Source organism: Pelecanus crispus, chromosome 2, assembly GCF_030463565.1.
Source record: "Pelecanus crispus isolate bPelCri1 chromosome 2, bPelCri1.pri, whole genome shotgun sequence".
NCBI classification, from domain to species: Eukaryota; Metazoa; Chordata; class Aves; order Pelecaniformes; family Pelecanidae; genus Pelecanus; species Pelecanus crispus.
The window spans coordinates 49,860,712-49,878,519 of record NC_134644.1 but is presented as its reverse complement, the minus strand read 5'-3'; the positions used below and the strand labels follow the sequence as shown (position 1 = coordinate 49,878,519).

The following is a 17,808-nucleotide window of genomic DNA, read 5'->3' as shown; positions in this document are numbered from 1 at the left end:
TGTGTATATATAGACATAGATTCACTCAGTGGGGAAGTATATGTGGATAATGACAGTGGCAGTAGAGCTACCATTCAAGCAGGGACACTACCTTTGAGAACAATTGGGTCTTGTAGCTAGCTTACAGCTGAGGATAAAGCTAAATGTGAGAGCAGAGAATTGAACTGAACAAATGGTGTAGAAAATTATAATCTTTTTTGTACTAGAAACTTACTGGGTCTTGGTTTCAAAGCCGTTGCAGGAGGTCAGTAGTTTGAAGATGTATTCTGCTAAGGATATAAACTGATCAGACATGAAATCCTTCACACCTTAATCTAACCTCTCCAAATCTAAGCCACACCTTGCTGTCTCAGATGCAGGTGGCAGATGTTCTTCATCACTATCTTATCACATGGTTTCTTTGTATTATTCAAGCATTTAACCTGTTAAAGGTGTTGTTTCATTATTATGTTATGAAGGAATATGTTCTTTGGGATTGGTTCCTCTTTTTAATGTGGTATATCTGAGCCACCACATCAGAAAGCCTATACTCTGTATCTCATATATGCCAGTCATGATCTGGCTTGCCATTTTTGTTAATGAGGTTTTACATGAATAAAATTTATCACTACTACACTGGAATTGTACCATTCTCACACAAAAGGAGAGGTGAGCTCCTCTGCTTGGATAAATGAGACTCACCACTTGGGTATTAGCAAAAAAGCTACAATAGGCTAAGAATTTTTTTTTTTTTTTTTGGTAGTATATCAAATATGCAGCTATAGCAACATTTGATTTCATGGGAGAACTGCACTGCCATTTGCCAGGAACAGTTGACAGTGCCAGAGCAGTGGGCTTGAACTTCTCTTTATGGAGACCATTATAGCAATAACGTGACAGAGGCATGCTCCTATGACATATGTTGGCAATCTCCACTCCAGACTATTATCCTTCTTTTTTATACTCAAGTTCATGCCCAGAATGGTTGGATCATCAGGGTTCACAGAGAATTAAGCCTGTTTTTTGCCAGTCCAGGACATATTTTTCCTTGAAAGTTCTGCAGGGATGAAAAAAAACTCGTTAGGAGGCAAGCCATTCTGAAGAGATATTTCTAATGCTCAGCTGTTAAAAAAGAGGAAGAGGTTTCCAAAGTGAGATTTAATTTTGGAAGGGACTGTCTTTCCTCAATCATATCCTGGAAAGAAATCCTGTGGTCACTACCACATGAAAAGATGCATTTGAGGGAAAACTATCAGCTCAGTCTTACATAGAGCATTTAGATTACGCTTCCATCTTTTCCTTCAGCTTTCTTGGTAACTCAAGAAAAGTATGTACTTTTATGCTTGCTCCCCAAGATGTCTTTGGTGTCTGTGCACAGTCTTCTCTGTAGTTTTGCCTGTCCACAGACTGCTTCTGGAAACTCAAATGCAAAGGTAAAGAGATGGAACTGTTAGCAGCAAACATTGGGCACCTCTCTTGTAACATGCTATCAGGATATGGGGTATTATTTTTCTTCATTTAAGTTTCAGTTTTACTCTGTGCTACATTGTACTTCTCTCTCTTCATAAAGTGCCCTAGATGCTGCCGATGCATACTTTTACGCTGACTGCAAGTCATTAAGCAATTTCTTTTTCTGTATGACAAACATTGCCATTTGTGAAAAGGAGGAGAGTGAGGGCAGGGGGAGTAGCGCTGCATTACCCGTTCATACATTTCAAAAGAGAAACCTTGTCTTAGACCATAAAAAGGGAAAGGGAACTTTGGGGGTCATTCAGTTTTAAGATAAGCAGCTCCATTAATGCACAGATGCTGTTCTAACTTGTAGTTATGAAATGTTCTGACTTCCACGAAGAAACTTTGTCCAAATTCCCTTTAGGGCAGACGCATTGAGTTGTGACAGCTGCCATCCCTGAATAAGTCAGTGCAGCAATGCAGGAGCCTCTTTGCTTGAATTACTCTAATACGGAAATGTCTGATAGTCATAGCAGCACCTAGACACTTCTGTAGCTAAAGGTGACACACTATAGATAACAGCTAATACTCAAGATCTAGCAAGGCTTCTCTCAAAGCAGCTGAAATACAGAAATCTGAGAAGACAGGATTCAGAGCTACATCCTCATTACAAGAATCTCTGAGGTTACAGTAAGTGCAGCTTTGTTAAAACTTAAAGAAATTAAATTACGTTGATTTTGGCTCACAACATTACAATTATTAAGAAAATAAAAGTTTCTTCCATCCAAGCTGTAACCCCATTTTCTCTTCAAGAACTCTTTCGAGGGTGCAGGTATTTGGCCCAGGGCTTGGTGACACTTCACTGTACCCAACTTCTTGGAGACTCAGAACATAACCAGACCTCTGAGGGGACACAAGAGTAGCCTCTTATTGGACTACTCATATATTTAGATGCTTTTGCATGATAAGCACACAGGATAAATTAGAAGGTGGTGGATGAAGGAAAGGCTGTGGACATCATTTGCCTGGACTTTAGCGAAGTCTTTGACACAGTCTCCCATAGCATTCTCCTTGGGAAGCTGGCAGCTCATGGCTTGGATGGGTGTACTCTTTGCTGGGTAAAAAACTGGTTGGGTGGCCAAGCCCAGAGAGTAGTGGTGAATGGAATTAAGTCCAGTTGGCGGCCGGTCACGAGCGGTGCTCCCCAGGGCTCCGTTTTGGGGCCAGTCTTGTTTAATATCTTTATCAATGATCTAGATGAGGGGATTGAGAGCACCCTCAGTAAGTTTGCACATGACACCAAGTTGGGAGTGTCAATCTGCTGGATGGTAGGGTGGCCCTGCAGAGGGACCTGGACAGGCTGGACCGATGGGCCGAGGCCAGGTGTATGAGGTTTAACAAGGCCAAGTGCCGGGTCCTGCACTTGGGTCACAACAACCCCGTGCAATGCTACAGGCTTGGGGAGGAGTGGCTGGAAAGCAGCCCGGCGGAAAAGGACCTGGGGATGCTGGTTGACAGCTGGCTGAACAAGAGCCAGCAGTGTGCCCAGGCGGCCAAGAAGGCCAACAGCATCCTGGCTTGTATCAGGAATAGTGTGGCCAGCAGGAGCAGGGAGGTGATTGTCCCCCTGTACATGGCACTGGTGAGGCCGCACCTGGAATACTGTGTCCAGTTTTGGGCCCCTCACTACAAGAAAGACATTGAGGTGCTGGAGCATGTTCAGAGAAGGGCAACGAAGCTGGTTGAAGGGTCTGGAGCACAGGTCTTATGAGGAGCGGCTGAGGCAACTGGGGTTGTTCAGCCTGGAGAAGAGGAGGCTGAGGGGAGACCTTATCGCTCTCTACAACTACCTGAAAGGAGGTTGTAGTGAGGTGGGTGTTGGTCTCTTCTCCCAAGTAGTTAGCGATAGGACGAGAGGAAATGGGCTCAAGCTGCGCCAGGGGAGGTTTAGATTAGATATTAGGAAAAATTTCTTCACGGAAAGGGTAGTCAAGCATTGGAACAGGCTGCCCAGAGAGCTGGTGGAGTCACCATCCCTGGAAGCGTTCAAAAAACAGGTAGACGTGGCACTTTGGGACATGGTTTAGTGTAGTCTACCCTTAATTGATTTAGTGTGGACTTGGTAATGTTAGGTTAATGGTTGGACTGGATGATCTTAAAGGTCTTTTCCAACCAAAACGATTCTATGATTCTATGGGAAGAAGTGCACCAAAGAGAAAATTCTCCTTCTCTTAAATTTCTACCTTAGGTTTGACTCAGTTGCCCGCTTTTGCAGAAATTGTCCAGAATTCCTGTTAGCAGCCAAAACTACTGTGTGCATGCAGAAATTGTGTGTGTGAGGGCAAGACAGTGGGCACTGATGGCCGCATGCAGTCCATAAAGTAAACAAGAAAGCCCCACAAATGAAAATCATTAAGACTTCCTGAATATTAATTTGTAATTTTGGAAGGAAAATAAGAAGGAAATAAGCCAAATAATCACAAGTTCCCAAATCAGAATCTCTCAGAAGAGCCCGTTTACACTTAAGCACAAGAGCAGAGATAAAGCTGGAGATTCCTTTGCTAACACACGCATTCTGAAGTTTCATGCCTAGATCATTTTAGAGCCAAAATCAGACTTCTTGTCAACAGCTACAGCTCCTGCAGAAGATATTCCTTAATGCATGAAAATGAAAATTGGAAAAATGTTTAGCAGTTTCCAATAGAATTTGTTAGCCAGATCAGTTTTCAAGAGCTCTTTGTGATTAGCATTGCTTATGTGCAAAGGATAAGGAATTTTTTAGAAAGCATTTCAGAAAATATTTTTAATATTTTGTGCTTGTTGTGAAGAGGAGGATCTGATTCCTGTCCCATACAAATGCTCAGAGATTTCCCATCAGGTCATAGACAGTAAACAAAATAACCACAGCACATGTTGTCTTTCTAGGCAGGATCAACGTGAATTGTACAGGGCAGGAGCTCAATTTTGGTACTGGGAAGGTGTACTGGGTCTGGCTGGGATGGACTTAGTTTTCTTCACAGTAGCCCTTATGGTGCTGTCTTTTAGATTTGTGACCAGAGCTGGGACAGGTGGCCCAAACTGACCAAAAGAATATTTTGTGCCATATGACATCATGCTCAGCAAAAAAACTCGGGGGGGGGGGGGGGGAGTTTTTCCATAGTAGGTGTTGCTCAGAGACTGGCTGGCCATCCATCTGCTTGGTGGGAGGTGGCAAGCGTTTGTCCTTGTATCATCTCTTATGGTTTTTTCTGTTTCCTTTGCTTATTCAACTGTCTTCATCTCAACCCACAAGTTTTTCTTGCTTTTGCCCTTCTGATTGTTTCCCCCATCCAAATATGGAGGGAGGGAGGGAGGGACCAGACAGGGGCTTAGCTGGCAGCTGGGGCCAACCCATCACAGGAGATAAGACTTGGGCCACAAAGGAGACAAATCTGTAGGGAATCAATTACCTTTAGTTCTGTTACTCCCACAATCATTTTCTGTTGTTTTTAAATCTCAAAATAAGTTCCAAACTAGATTAAAAAAATTATTACTTTCTTTGTATATATATGAAGATTCAACAAGGCTAAGTGCACCAGGAGAGGTTTTGATTGGATATTATGAAAAATTTTTTCACTGAAAGGGTTGTCAAGCACTGGAACAGGCTGCCCAGGGAAGTGGTTGAGTCATGATCCCTGCAGATATTTAAAAGACCTGTAGATGTGGCTCTTAGGGACATGGTTTAGCGGTGGACTTGGTACTGTCAGGATTATGTTTGGACTCAATGATCTTAAGGGTTTTTTCCATCCTAAATGATTCTACGATTCTACAATTGTATGTATGTATGAGTGTATAAATATGTGTGTGTATATATATGTGTGTATACTTGTGCATATACACACAGAGAAAATTGTTTTAACACTGTGTAATTAATAAAATTTGTTCATTAAGATTATTTGTATTTTATATATATATATATATCTACTGATAGAAAGACCCAGGTTAAAACTAGGTCCTCTAGTTCCTGAATAGTCTGTAATTACATATCAGGAAATAAACCTTTCCTTGAACAGCTGAGTAGGCTGACATGAGCTTAAGATGCTTCAGAAATTTCATATGCTATACAGCTCAGAATGGCCGACCATGTAACTAAATTGAGCTTCTACCAAAAAGCAGACCGGGGACCTGCCCCTGTGTCACTCCAGCCATGGGCTGAGTTTCCTCAGTTACATTTAGTCTTGCAGAACTCCACTGCAGAGAGAATGAAGTGGTGGTTTTGAGAATGTGGTCTCCGCAAAAGACATCTGTAATCACACAGGGTAGACGTCACCATTGAAAAAAGTGCATGACAGGGCTGTAAGCAGGAAAGGAGCAAATCTTGCAGCACTACATGAGTGGTCAGGGTTCACAAAGCAAGTTGGGGCAGACACACTACCTGAAGTCTTCTGTGTAGGGAGCAGTCTGTTGCCTTTGTCAAGAGAACAGGCATCAAATTGCCAGGAAAATGCAGATTTCAAAACCATCAACCTGCTATGAACAGCCACCAATCTGCTGTGAAGTGCCTGACAAAAGCACTCATGATGACACAGGAAGAAAGAGCAGCCCTTTTACCAGACAGCAAATAGCTCTGTTTGAGTGGCTACCAAACAAATCGATTTCACTTCCCCGCTAAGTGTCCAGGAAGAACATTTGGTCCCTCTAAAATCCATCTTCACAAAATCCTCTTCCCGGCTTCTCATGGGACACACCGGAGTTCTTCCATTTGCACTGGTGGTCTGTGAAAAGACAGAACTTCTCAACTTTTCAGAGACCAAATTACACAAAACTATGTTTCTGCATCTGGCTCACAGTTCTACCAGGGACTTGGGAAAGGGGGAGCTTGGTGACAGGAAGGACCGACATCAAAGTCGCAGGCCTTTACCCGCTCCCACTATAACAGAACTTGCCTGAGGGCTTTCACAGCTCTGCTGCACACTCACCTCCCAGGCTGTCACTCCTTCTTGCAAGGGAAGCCCAGTCCCTCCAACAGTCCCCAAACCAAAACTGGAGGGACAGAAAGTTTGGGCAGCCCTTGCACTGCCTCAATTACTATGTCACCTCACTGGAAACACTGACTGACAAAGGATGAAGGACGATATGAAACAACCGCTGATAGCAACTGTCATCTTTTATACCATTTGCCAAGGTGTTTGCCCATCTGTTCTTTCTACAGGACTGCACACTGTTTTCCTTCCAGAGCTACCTAAAACCAGCACGCTTCCATGGCCTAGCCCTGACCCACACTCTGTAAAGGACACAACGTTTGCCATTTTAACCCAGGCCAACGCTGCCGACTTGCTGCTCTGCAACACCCAGGACAGTGGGTCCACCAGGTGGGTATGTTTAGTACTGTGCAAAGGTCACTTCCACACCTCCAGTGACCTGATTCCCACAGGCATTAAGGTTCCCAGGAAGCCACAAACAACCTGAACAAGTGGCAGTCAGTTTGTTATACCTATGCCACAGTGCCTTTGCAGGCACCATTTTACACCTTGCCAGAGCCTGGTCCTCCTTGGCTCAGGGCTACGGTACGGGCCGGCACGATGCGAAGGCGGCCAGGTGCCAAGGAGAAGCACGGCTACACCCTGCGTGCCAGCCGCTGTGCTCTCCTGCTGCTGCCTTGCTGGCTCACTCCACCCCTTTGGAAAGCCAGTGCTGAGCACAACAGCCCTGAACTACCCACTGCTCGGGTTAAATTCACCATTCCTCTGCTTCTGGTTGGGTCAGGCTGCTGACAGGCTATACGGATGAGGAAAAATGCATCAGACAGCGTACACGTAGGAAATGACATGCAGCACACTTCCAACATGCAGCAATGCGACTTCACAGGTATACAGATCAGTTCCCTGGGAGCTCTGCAATTTCATTCCTTCCACACATTGACATTGTAATGCTTATGTGCTCAACAGCAAAGAGCATTCCAGACACAGACATCAGCGTGTTTCATTCTCCTCACTGCCAAGCTTGGAGTTTCCTCTAGTTTAACTTCCTTTTCTCCCTTTCCAGACCAACGCACCATGGAAAACTATACCACAGAATTAGATGACTTGGCACTGACAACAGAATTCGACTATGGCGATTCAGCGCCATGCATGGGAACTGAGGAAAAGCACTTTGCAGCAAAACTTTTGCCACCGCTTTATTCTTTGGTGCTCATCTTTGGCCTCACAGGCAACATGCTCGTTGTCCTTATCCTGGTAAAATACAAGAGACTGAAGAGTATGACTGACATCTACCTGCTCAATTTGGCAATTTCTGATTTGCTGTTTGTATTTTCTCTCCCTTTTTGGGCTTATTATGCTGTTCATGACTGGATTTTTGGGGAGGCGCTGTGTAGAATTCTCTCAGGTGTCTACCTCCTTGGCTTCTACAGCGGGATCTTCTTCATAATCCTGTTGACCATAGACAGGTATCTGGCCATAGTGCATGCTGTGTTTGCTTTAAAAGCTAGGACAGTCACCTACGGCATCCTCACCAGTGCTTTCACTTGGTTTCTTGCTATTCTTGCTTCTGTTCCTGGGACAGTATTTCACAAAACTCAAAAGGAAAATTCACGTTATACTTGCAGTGCTCATTATCCAAGCGATTCCACAATAAATTGGAAGTACTCCTTTGTTTTAAAGATGATAATTCTGGGACTTATTGTTCCAATGCTCATTATGATTTTTAGTTACTCACAAATTCTAAAAACATTACTGAGATGCAAGAATGAGAAAAAACAGAAGGCAGTCAGACTTATTTTTGTGATCATGATTTTTTACTTCATCTTCTGGACACCATTCCATATTTCTTCTTTTTTGCATACGTTTCAAAATGTATTTTTCAACACAAATTGTGAAATCAGTGGTCAACTGGAGAAAGCAATCCAAGTGACAGAAACAATATCAATGATCCACTGTTGTATCAACCCTGTGATCTATGCATTTGTTGGAGAAAAATTTAGGAAGTATCTTCATAGCTTTTTCCGAAAGCATGTTGCAGCCCATCTCTGCAAAAAATGTCCAAATCTTTATCGTGAAAAATTAGAAAGAGTTAGTTCCACCTACACACCATCCACTGCAGAGCATGACATCTCTACTGGACTGTAAAAATACATCAAAACATTCGTTAGTAAATGTTGCATCATTCGCTTTGCCTTAAGGACTGCCTGACATTATTTAAGATCTTTATGTCAACCACTACTGAAAATAATATGACTCTTAACTCTTGTGGTTAATTATTCCCAGGGGTTACAGCATTTCCCATTCTTAAGCTAAGAGAATCGGTGAGTTCTCCAGGAAACATTAACACCACAGCTGGATCACATCAAGATTTGAGTGGGGGCCAGAGTAGTATGATTCTGTTTCTTGACCCAAATTCAATCCAATGAACAAATGCTAGTGAGATTTACCCGGCAGAAATAGAATATGGAAGAAACTAAGGAGTAATACATCATCTCACAAGAGCCATTTACTGCTATGCAAACATTTTAAGATAAATACTGGGAGGAAGCTTTGAAGACTGATGTACCTGTTTAGTATTCAACATTAATGGAGCACCTTTTGGAAGTGACTTCTTTCTGCAACGTGGTCAGACATTTGGTAGGAGGAGGCTTTTACTTTTCTTCATTTTAACCCCTACCCCTTAATTTCCCTACATGCATAAAAGATGTTTCCATAAAAAGGAATTTGAGGATGAATATGACATATATCAAGATAATATCTCTCCTCTGACAGGAGAGTTGACTGACCTTTATCTTACTGGGGCCATTTAACCCAAGGATTTATCTGTTAGCTAACAGTGTAGTCATTTTAAAACATAATCCTTTTGACAATAGGCCAAGTTATACTATTTTGATTTTAGTTCTTTAATTTTATGCCTGCCATATCACTGTTCAGTTGCTAACATTCTCCAAAGTGGGATTTTAATGGGCACCATTGTGATTTTTGTGGGTGCAATTTTGCAAGTAACTGCACACACCAAGTCTACTGACTGCACAACAAGACAATGTTGCACAACCAAAAATCATGAGCTTGTTTCTGACAAATCATATCCCTCCAAGGAAAACAGCATTCAACCAATAAAAGCTGTCCTGGTTTTGGCTGGGATAGAGTTAATTTTCTTCCTAGTAGCTGGCATAGTGCTGTGTTTTGGATTTAGTAGAAGAATGTTGATAACACACTGATGTTTTAGTTGTTGCTAGGTAGTGCTTACACTAGTCAAGGACTTTTTCAGCTTCCCATGCTCTGCCGAGTGCACAAGAAGCTGGGAGGGGGCACAGCCAGGACAGTTGACCCAAACTGGCCAAAGGGGTATTGCATACCATATGATGTCATGCTCAGTATATAAGCTGGGGGCAGTTGGCCGGGGGGGGGGGGGGGGGGCAGCAATCGCTGCTTGGGGAATGGCTGCGCATTGGTCAGCGGGTGGTGAGCAATTTCATTGTGCATCACTTGTTTTGTATATTCTTTTATCATTATTATTTTCTCTTCCTCTGCTGTCCTATTAAACTGTCTTTATCTCAACCCACGGGTTTTACTTTTTTTTCCGATTCTCTCCCCCATCCCGCTGGGGGGGAGGGTGAGCGAGCGGCTGTGTGGTGCTTAGGTGCCGACTGGAGTTAAAGCACGACAGTCCTTTTTGGCGCCCAACACGGGGCAGGGCTGGGGGCGGGGAGGGGCGGAGGTGGTGAGAGCAATGCGAGATAAGGACAGCAATTGGGAGAGGTAATGGGCAAAACATGGACTGAACAATGCTAGACAATGGAATGATCATGCAGAATTTCAGTTGTTATAATTGTGGTGAAGGGATGAGGGGTGGATTTTGTGATGCATGTGGATTTAAATGATAATTCTTAAATATGTGATTCACAGAGACGAGGGGTGGAATGTATTGGGTTTCCATGGCAAGGTTTTGGTAGCAGGGGGGGCTACAGGGGTGGCTTCTGTGAGAAGATACTAGAAGCTTCCTCTATGTCCGATAGAGCCAATGCCAGCCAGCTCCAAAACAGACCCGCTCCTGGCCAAGGCTGAAACCCATCAGCAACGGTGGCAGCACCTCTGTGATAATATATTGTAGAGGGGGAGAAAAAACCAACTGGGACACAAGCTGCAGCTGGAGTGAGGAGTGAGAATATGTGAGAGGAACGACTCTGCAGACACCAAGGTCAGTGGAGAAGGAGGGGGAGGAGGTGCTCCAGGCACCGGAGCAGAGATTCCCCTGCAGCCCCTGGTGCAGACCATGGTGAGGCAGGCTGTGCCCCTGCAGCCCATGGAGGTCCGTGGTGGAGCAGATATCCACCTGCAGCCCGGGGAGGACCCCATGCTGGAGCAGGTGGGTGTGCCCAAAGGAGGCTGTGACCCCGTGGGAAGCCCACACTGGAGCAGGCTCCTGGCAGGACCTGTGGACCCATGAAGAGAGAGGAGCCCACGCTGGAGCAGGTTTGCTGGCAGGACTTGTGACCCCACGGGGGACCCACGCTGGAGCAGTCTGCTCTTGAATGACTGCACCCCGTGGAAGGGACCCATGCTGGAGCAGTTCATGAGGAACTGTAGCCTGTGGGAAGGACCCACATTGGAGAAGTTCGTGGAGGCCTGTCTCCCATGGGAGGGACCCCAGGCTGGAGCAGGGGAAGAGTGTGAGGAGTCCTCCCCTGAGGAGGAAGGAGCAGCAGAGATGGTGTGTGATGAACTGACCACAACCCCCATTCCCTGTCTTCCTGTGCCACGCGGTGGGAAGAGGCAGAGAAAATTGTGAGTGAAGCTGAGCCCAGGAAGAAGGAAGGGGTGGGGGGGAAGGTGTTTTAAGATTTGGTTTTATTTCTTATTACTCTATTCAGTTTTGATTGGCAATAAATTAAACTAATTTTCTCCAAGTTGAGTCTGTTTTGCCCATGACAGTAATTGCTGAGTGATCTCCCTGTCCTTATGTTGACCCACAAGCCTTTTGTTATATTTTCTCTCCCTTGTCCAGTTGAGAGGGGGAGTGACAGAGCAGCTTTGGTCGGCATTTGGCATCCAGCCAGGGTCAAATCGCCACAAAAGCGCATCAGCAAAGATCTGCAAGGCCAGAATGAAAATTACCTTGGTATTCAGTATGCAGGATTCTGTATGAAAAAAAATATTAGGACCCTCTGGAGGGTTTTGGAGACCATGAGCACTGTACTGAGTGGAGGCCTCCCTAGTTCTGGAGAGGTACATTACGTGTGTAGAGGAAGACTTCACATGGCAGGTGCGGTAAGTGTGTCAGGCTAGGCTCCTGCCTGAGAAAAACATGCTCTTCACATACATAGTAACTCTGATGTTTGGGATACACTTCTAGGCAGACAGTAGTTGGAACTGCAAAAGCAGCCAACTGCAGGAGATATACCCACTTTGCCTTCCCAGGAGAAGAGTGCCCACAGCCAACTGATGCCTCAGTTAGAACTGCATGCTAATTGAAGACTAGACACCATTAGTCTACTGGTGTCCTATGGCCATACATTTATGCCATTATTAGGAGTTTCCCTGTAAAAGAAAGTGGCATGCTAGGGACATGATGTTAGCAAAGAAGAGGAGGGAGGAGCACAGTGGAGCACTCCTTATGGAAGTGAACTGTCCTCCTGCTTTTTTTCCCATGTATGTCAAAGGGTGCCGCTCATGCATGTAAAGCCTTGCTCATGGAAATCTGGAGGGGCAGGTTCAACTAGCCTCAAGGCAATGTAAGGGCACAAGAGAGGATTCTACACTACTTAACATCAGGCACTTGACTCAGATGCCTAAGTTAACAGCAGATCTCTTCAAGGTCCCTCAGTGGTCAGTAGAGAAAAAGAGATGCCTGAGTCAGAAGCAGACATATGATTTAAAAGCCCTCTGGGGAAGATTACCTGTCGACTATAGAAGGAGCCTGGAAATGCCAGCCTCTTAATTTACGTATCAGATGCCTTAATCCAGGTGGTGCAAATACTCTCCCCCCTCTAGCCTTGTAACACCAAGGCACTGCTTATATTAGTTATTAGCTTTTATCCTAACAGCTGTTATAATCTGGCCACTACCTTGTGAGGTTAACAGCCACAGATAGACTAAAGAAAAGACCAAAACCTACTAATTTACTCACAGTAAACTTTCTTGCTTGGAAATAATATTTTTCCTTTCTTTTGTACTTTTTTACTGCACTAAAGTGAAAGCACCTGTTTAATATTAAAGCATAAATTAGTTCAGTGTGATACAAATCCTGCCATAACTGTGATATTTCTACTGCTGTGTTTTATTTTAAATTCTTTTCTTGTTAGTATTATGTTTCTTCCTGTTTTCATGTTAATGCAGTGAAATTAATAAAATTGTGTCTGAAAAAGAATGTATACGCTGTAGACATGTTCTCCTCTTAAGCAAAAGGACATCAGCTGTGCAGTCAGAATGGAGGTTGCAAAAAGATGCAACTACGGACTTAAACACTCACAATACCACAGTCCAGTGAAGCACACCAAACCGAACAAGCAGGGAACTGGCTGCCCAGTCCAGAAGCTACTGTAGCTGGTACAGCTTTTATCTAAGTGCAAGCTTGAGAAGAGTGCATTATAATAGCTTCAGGAAAAGTCTGGGCCACAGATTTTAGATGGGTGAAATTTGACAAGTAGGAGAAGCAGGGATGTGTATAGGGGAAGAGGAGGAATAAAGAAGAGCCATAAAAGATGGCACTCTGTTAATACTGGGATAAAGACAGGATTCTCCATAGACTTTCTGCAGTTAATTTCAGATCTCCTTGCACTGCACAGAGTGACCCCAGCAAAGTGGTGTGCCTATTTCCCAAGTTTTACGTGTAAGGAACTTCAAGCATTCAAAGTTCAATATGGAAATATGCTTCTGTTTCATCATGTAATTCTCCCTGTTCCACTGTCCCAATCCCTTTTTTCAGCCTACGATCCACACCTCCTCCTCTCCCCTGCACACTCTTTTTCATCTGTCCACAATGGAATAAGCTAAATTCTATACCCACTGCCTTTGTTTCCTGATTTGCAGTTTCTATTTTGTGCTGGCAGGAAAACAAACAAACTAAATGTAAAGGTTAGCTTATTGTTATGTTATGTGCCCAGGCAGGATAATCCTTGATCCTTCATTGTAGCTTTGCACTGAGACAAGCAAGGCTTTAGATAGTTTTGTGGCAGATTTTAAATCTTAATCAGCCAGATGTGGCTGCAGCATGGTGTAGCGACAGGCCAGGTAGCTCCCAATTAGGCTAGCAGGACTTCAAGCAGTCTGGTCACGGTGGGATGGAGTGACCTATGGGGAAGGTTTAACAAGAACCCCAGTCCCTATGAACGAGAACACAAGTCACCTCGGCAGAGAGGTGGGGGAAATTTTACATATGGGAGGCAAATATTCCATAACTCAAGCTCCGCAGGGAAAAAGCATTGAGATGAAGATACAGTGTGTATGTAAGAGCTAGAGAAGCAGGCAGATACACAGAAACTGTGCGATGAATTAAAGGTATGTTAAGAAAATGGCAAGGCACACCAGAATTGTAATTACCGCAGAGAAGAAGCTGACACAAGGAAGAACCACTGCAGTGCTTGGGAGGCATCTGCGCTGCTCTGGAGGGGAAATGAAAGCAAGCATCTGAGAGGGTGTACAAGTAGCACCAGAATATCAAAAAGATTCAGGACAGGAGCTCTGTGAACACTACAAGTAAATTGTTGCTTTACAACAAACGTTGAACAGCTAAGTGGAAACTGTTACAAGTTCAAAATTTTGGGCACTGAACTTCTGAAGATGTAATGCATTGACTGGGCTTTAAGCATGCTTATGCAAAGAATGCCCAGGTGCCATGGACAAATATCTGTGCAGAGCCCTAAAACCAATCAAACAGTTTAGTTTACGCACAGGACAGGATGGAGTCCAACCTTCCTGTGAGGAGATGCTACTGCCACATGTTCAGAAGCATGTGGGGAGGAACGCCCCACACAGCAAAAGAGAATTCTGCCAACTGTCAGGCAGACTTCTTAAGGGGCAAAGGGAAATACAGCAAAAGGGCATATATGGTATTGGTGAGTACTGAGCAGTACTCACAACCAACCACCAGGTTTATAATCACTGCCATTGGTTTATCTGTGTAAGTATATAATGGACAAACACAGAAACAGTGAAACTTCTGGTAACCAGTGCATAGGGATGTTCCTGTCATAAGACTTTCTTGTTTGTTAACCCAACTGTGACCTCGTGTACATATTTTAGATAAGATAAATGGAGTATAGAGGAGTAAATGAAAATGGATAAACAGGAAAAAGTAGGGGCAAAAAATGAGAGCATGACTTTATTACCTTTAACAGCGGCTAATAAAATAATAGCCAGAGTAATGAGAAGAAGAGAGATAAATACTTTAAGCAGAACGTTAAAAGATTTAGGCAAGTAAGAGAGACTTTCAGTTATGAAGCTGCAAAATAAGTATCACTCGTTCCAGTGAAAATTATGAAAGGCATAAATATTGTGGCGATTTGACCCTGGCTGGATGCCAAATGCCGACCAAAGCTGCTCTGTCACTCCCCCTCTCAACTGGACAGGGGAGAGAAAATATAACAAAAGGCTTGTGGGTCAACATAAGGACAGGGAGATCACTCAGCAATTACTGTCATGGGCAAAACAGACTCGACTTTGGGAAAATCGGTTTAATTTATTACCAGTCAAATCAGAGTAGGATAATGAGAAATAAAAACTAAATCTTAAAACACCTTTCCCCCACCCCTTCCTTCTTCCTGGGCTCAGCTTCACTCACAATTTTCTCTGCCTCTTCCCACCGCGTGGCACAGGAAGACAGGGAATGGGGGTTGTGGTCAGTTCATCACATGTTGTCTCTGCCGCTCCTTCCTCCTCAGGGGAGGACTCCTCACACTCATGTCCTGCTCCAGCCTGGGGTCCCTCCCATAGGAGACAGGCCTCCACGAACTTCTCCAGCGTGGGTCCTTCCCACAGGCTACAGTTCCTCATGAACTGCTCCAGCGTGGGTCCCTTCCACGGGGTGCAGTCCTTCAGGAGCAGACTGCTCCAGTGTGGGTGCCCCGTCGGGTCACAAGTCCTGCCAGCAAACCTGCTCCAGTGTGGGCTCCTCTCTCTCCATGGGCCCACAGGGTCTGCCAGGAGCCTGCTCCAGTGTGGGCTTCCCATGGGGTCACAGCCTCCTTTGGGCACACCCACCTGCTCCAGCATGGGGTCCTCCCCGGGCTGCAGGTGGATATCTGCTCCACCGTTAACCCCCATGGGCTGCAGGGGCACAGCCTGCCTCACCACGGTCTGCACCAGGGGCTGCAGGGGAATCTCTGCTCCGGTGCCTGGAGCACCTCCTCCCCCTCCTTCTCCACTGACCTTGGTGTCTGCAGAGTCGTTCCTCTCACATATTCTCACTCCTCACTCCAGCTGCAGCTTGTGTCCCGGTTGGTTTTTTCTCCCCCTCTACAATATATTATCACAGAGGTGCTGCCACCGTTGCTGATGGGTTTCAGCCTTGGCCAGGAGCGGGTCTGTTTTGGAGCTGGCTGGCATTGGCTCTATCGGACATAGAGGAAGCTTCTAGTATCTTCTCACAGAAGCCACCCCTGTAGCCCACCCCACTACCAAAACCTTGCCACACAAGCTCAAAGAAATACAAAGAACATAAGGAAAAATTTACATGGTATCTTCCAGTTAACAAAAAACAACAAAATGCAGTGCCAGGAGAATCACATGATGCTGACCAGGTTAAAATGCACAACAGGTAGATACTGCTCATTCTGAAGTTTAATTTTACTGCTGTTTTCAACCGCTGATGCCTACTGGCCTTCTCCTAGTGGCTACTGTGGTTACTGTGGCCTTAGAAGCATTACACCTTAGTATAGTAATAAAAAAAATAAGCTAGTAGAGGAAACAAAACCAAACCAGTAAATTCAGGTGCATTTAGAATATCAATAGCAATCGGGCCAAAACAAAGAAGGATGTTTGTCTAGAAATAAGGGGTGAAGGCATTGATTTGTACCCATATTCTAGCAACACTTGCCTTTTAGGACCTGTACTTCAGTCCAAAAATGGAATGGTAGGGAAAAGAAATGTTGTATAGGTTTGTATAACTGCCAAGCAGTTTTGTAATTCCTGTGACAGTGAGAGCAATCTCGGTTTGAGTATTTTATTCTGAAATGACTGATCCTGGGAAGGTGGAGCTGCAACACTGAAATGGAGGAGGGCAGCATTATCAGATACACAGGCTAATGTACAAAACTGCACAAACCTTCAAGTGACAATCAGCTTTGCAGAACTGTCTACAAGGTTGTGCCAGTAGGACGCTAACCATACAACACTAACAACACAACCTGTCCTGATACCAGACTTTCTGAATGGAATAGAAAACAAATGGAAGGAAGTGAAGGAGCCATTTGGACATTACTTGCCGGGACACTACCATGAGGTATGGACAATTACAGACTAAATCTAATCTTTGGCACCCAAAAGTACTTCCTGGTTCCTGGCACATATCTTGTCATTGTACAGACTCTGTCCACCCTTTCTGTGACCTAGTTCTCACTGTGAAGAAATCTGGCATGTGATTTTCCCAGCCTGCCTGATCAAAGATCCAGGATTTACATGTACGCTGAGGAGTATTTCCAATTCACAGTTGAGATAGCCCCAAACAGCACCTCTAGATCTAGAATTTATGTACTATAAATGTACCTGAAAACAGCAAAGTGTGAGAATTAAAGGCCTATGTAAAAGTGAGATTCTGAGAGCTGAAAATTTGTGAAATGCTATGGCCCAAAAGTAAAATCTATTGTACTATGATAACCGCTTATATATAAAACAGGGCAGCATACATCAGAAGCCTGGATAAAAATGGTAGAAGGAAGCAACGCTCTCTTCCTCCTCGCTGCATGAGGAAACACAGCTAGTTCAGCAAGAGCAGCGTGGGGAAAGCCAAAAGAAAAAAACCAAAAAAACCATGACAATGGATAATTATGTATGTGCAAGGTTTACAACAGAGAAACAAACAGAAAATGGAAGAAAAATAGGGGGAAAAACCCCCTTGATCTTACTGCCAGTAAACAACCACGTGAAGAAGTAGTGTGTTAATCCAGATTAGAAATGCTTGTGTCTTCCAGAGTTTGTTTTTTGTAACCCAGCTTCGTTGAACCTGTGAAATGTGTAAAATATTTTGTTGTTGGTTTTTTTTTTTAACTAGTTTCCATTCAGAAATCTTAGGGTGTGGTATATAGGTTTTTTCCCCCATTTTCGTCAAAAGAGTAAACCTCAGAGATTAAGATTGGGTGTGATTGTACAGTGGCAGCAAAAGATTAGTCACAAGAACTTGAGAGCCTGAAAAAAAGGCTGATAAGAAAAACAAAACCCTAAGCAACAAAGCAGTTTTAGCTGGATGTCTTTATTAAGC

At 44.2% G+C, this 17,808-nt stretch overlaps 1 protein-coding gene across 1 annotated transcript; it reads left to right on the top strand.

Moving 5' to 3' along the window:
- The first annotated feature begins 6,776 nt into the window (after nt 1-6,776).
- Nucleotides 6,777-9,535, top strand: LOC104025081 (C-C chemokine receptor type 5). The gene is made up of 2 exons (XM_009491879.2): nt 6,777-6,782; nt 7,456-9,535. Exon 2 carries the CDS (start codon nt 7,467-7,469, stop codon nt 8,535-8,537), a length of 1,071 nt encoding a protein of 356 aa, XP_009490154.2. The 5' UTR covers nt 6,777-6,782; nt 7,456-7,466; the 3' UTR covers nt 8,538-9,535.
- The last annotated feature ends 8,273 nt before the right edge of the window (nt 9,536-17,808 follow it).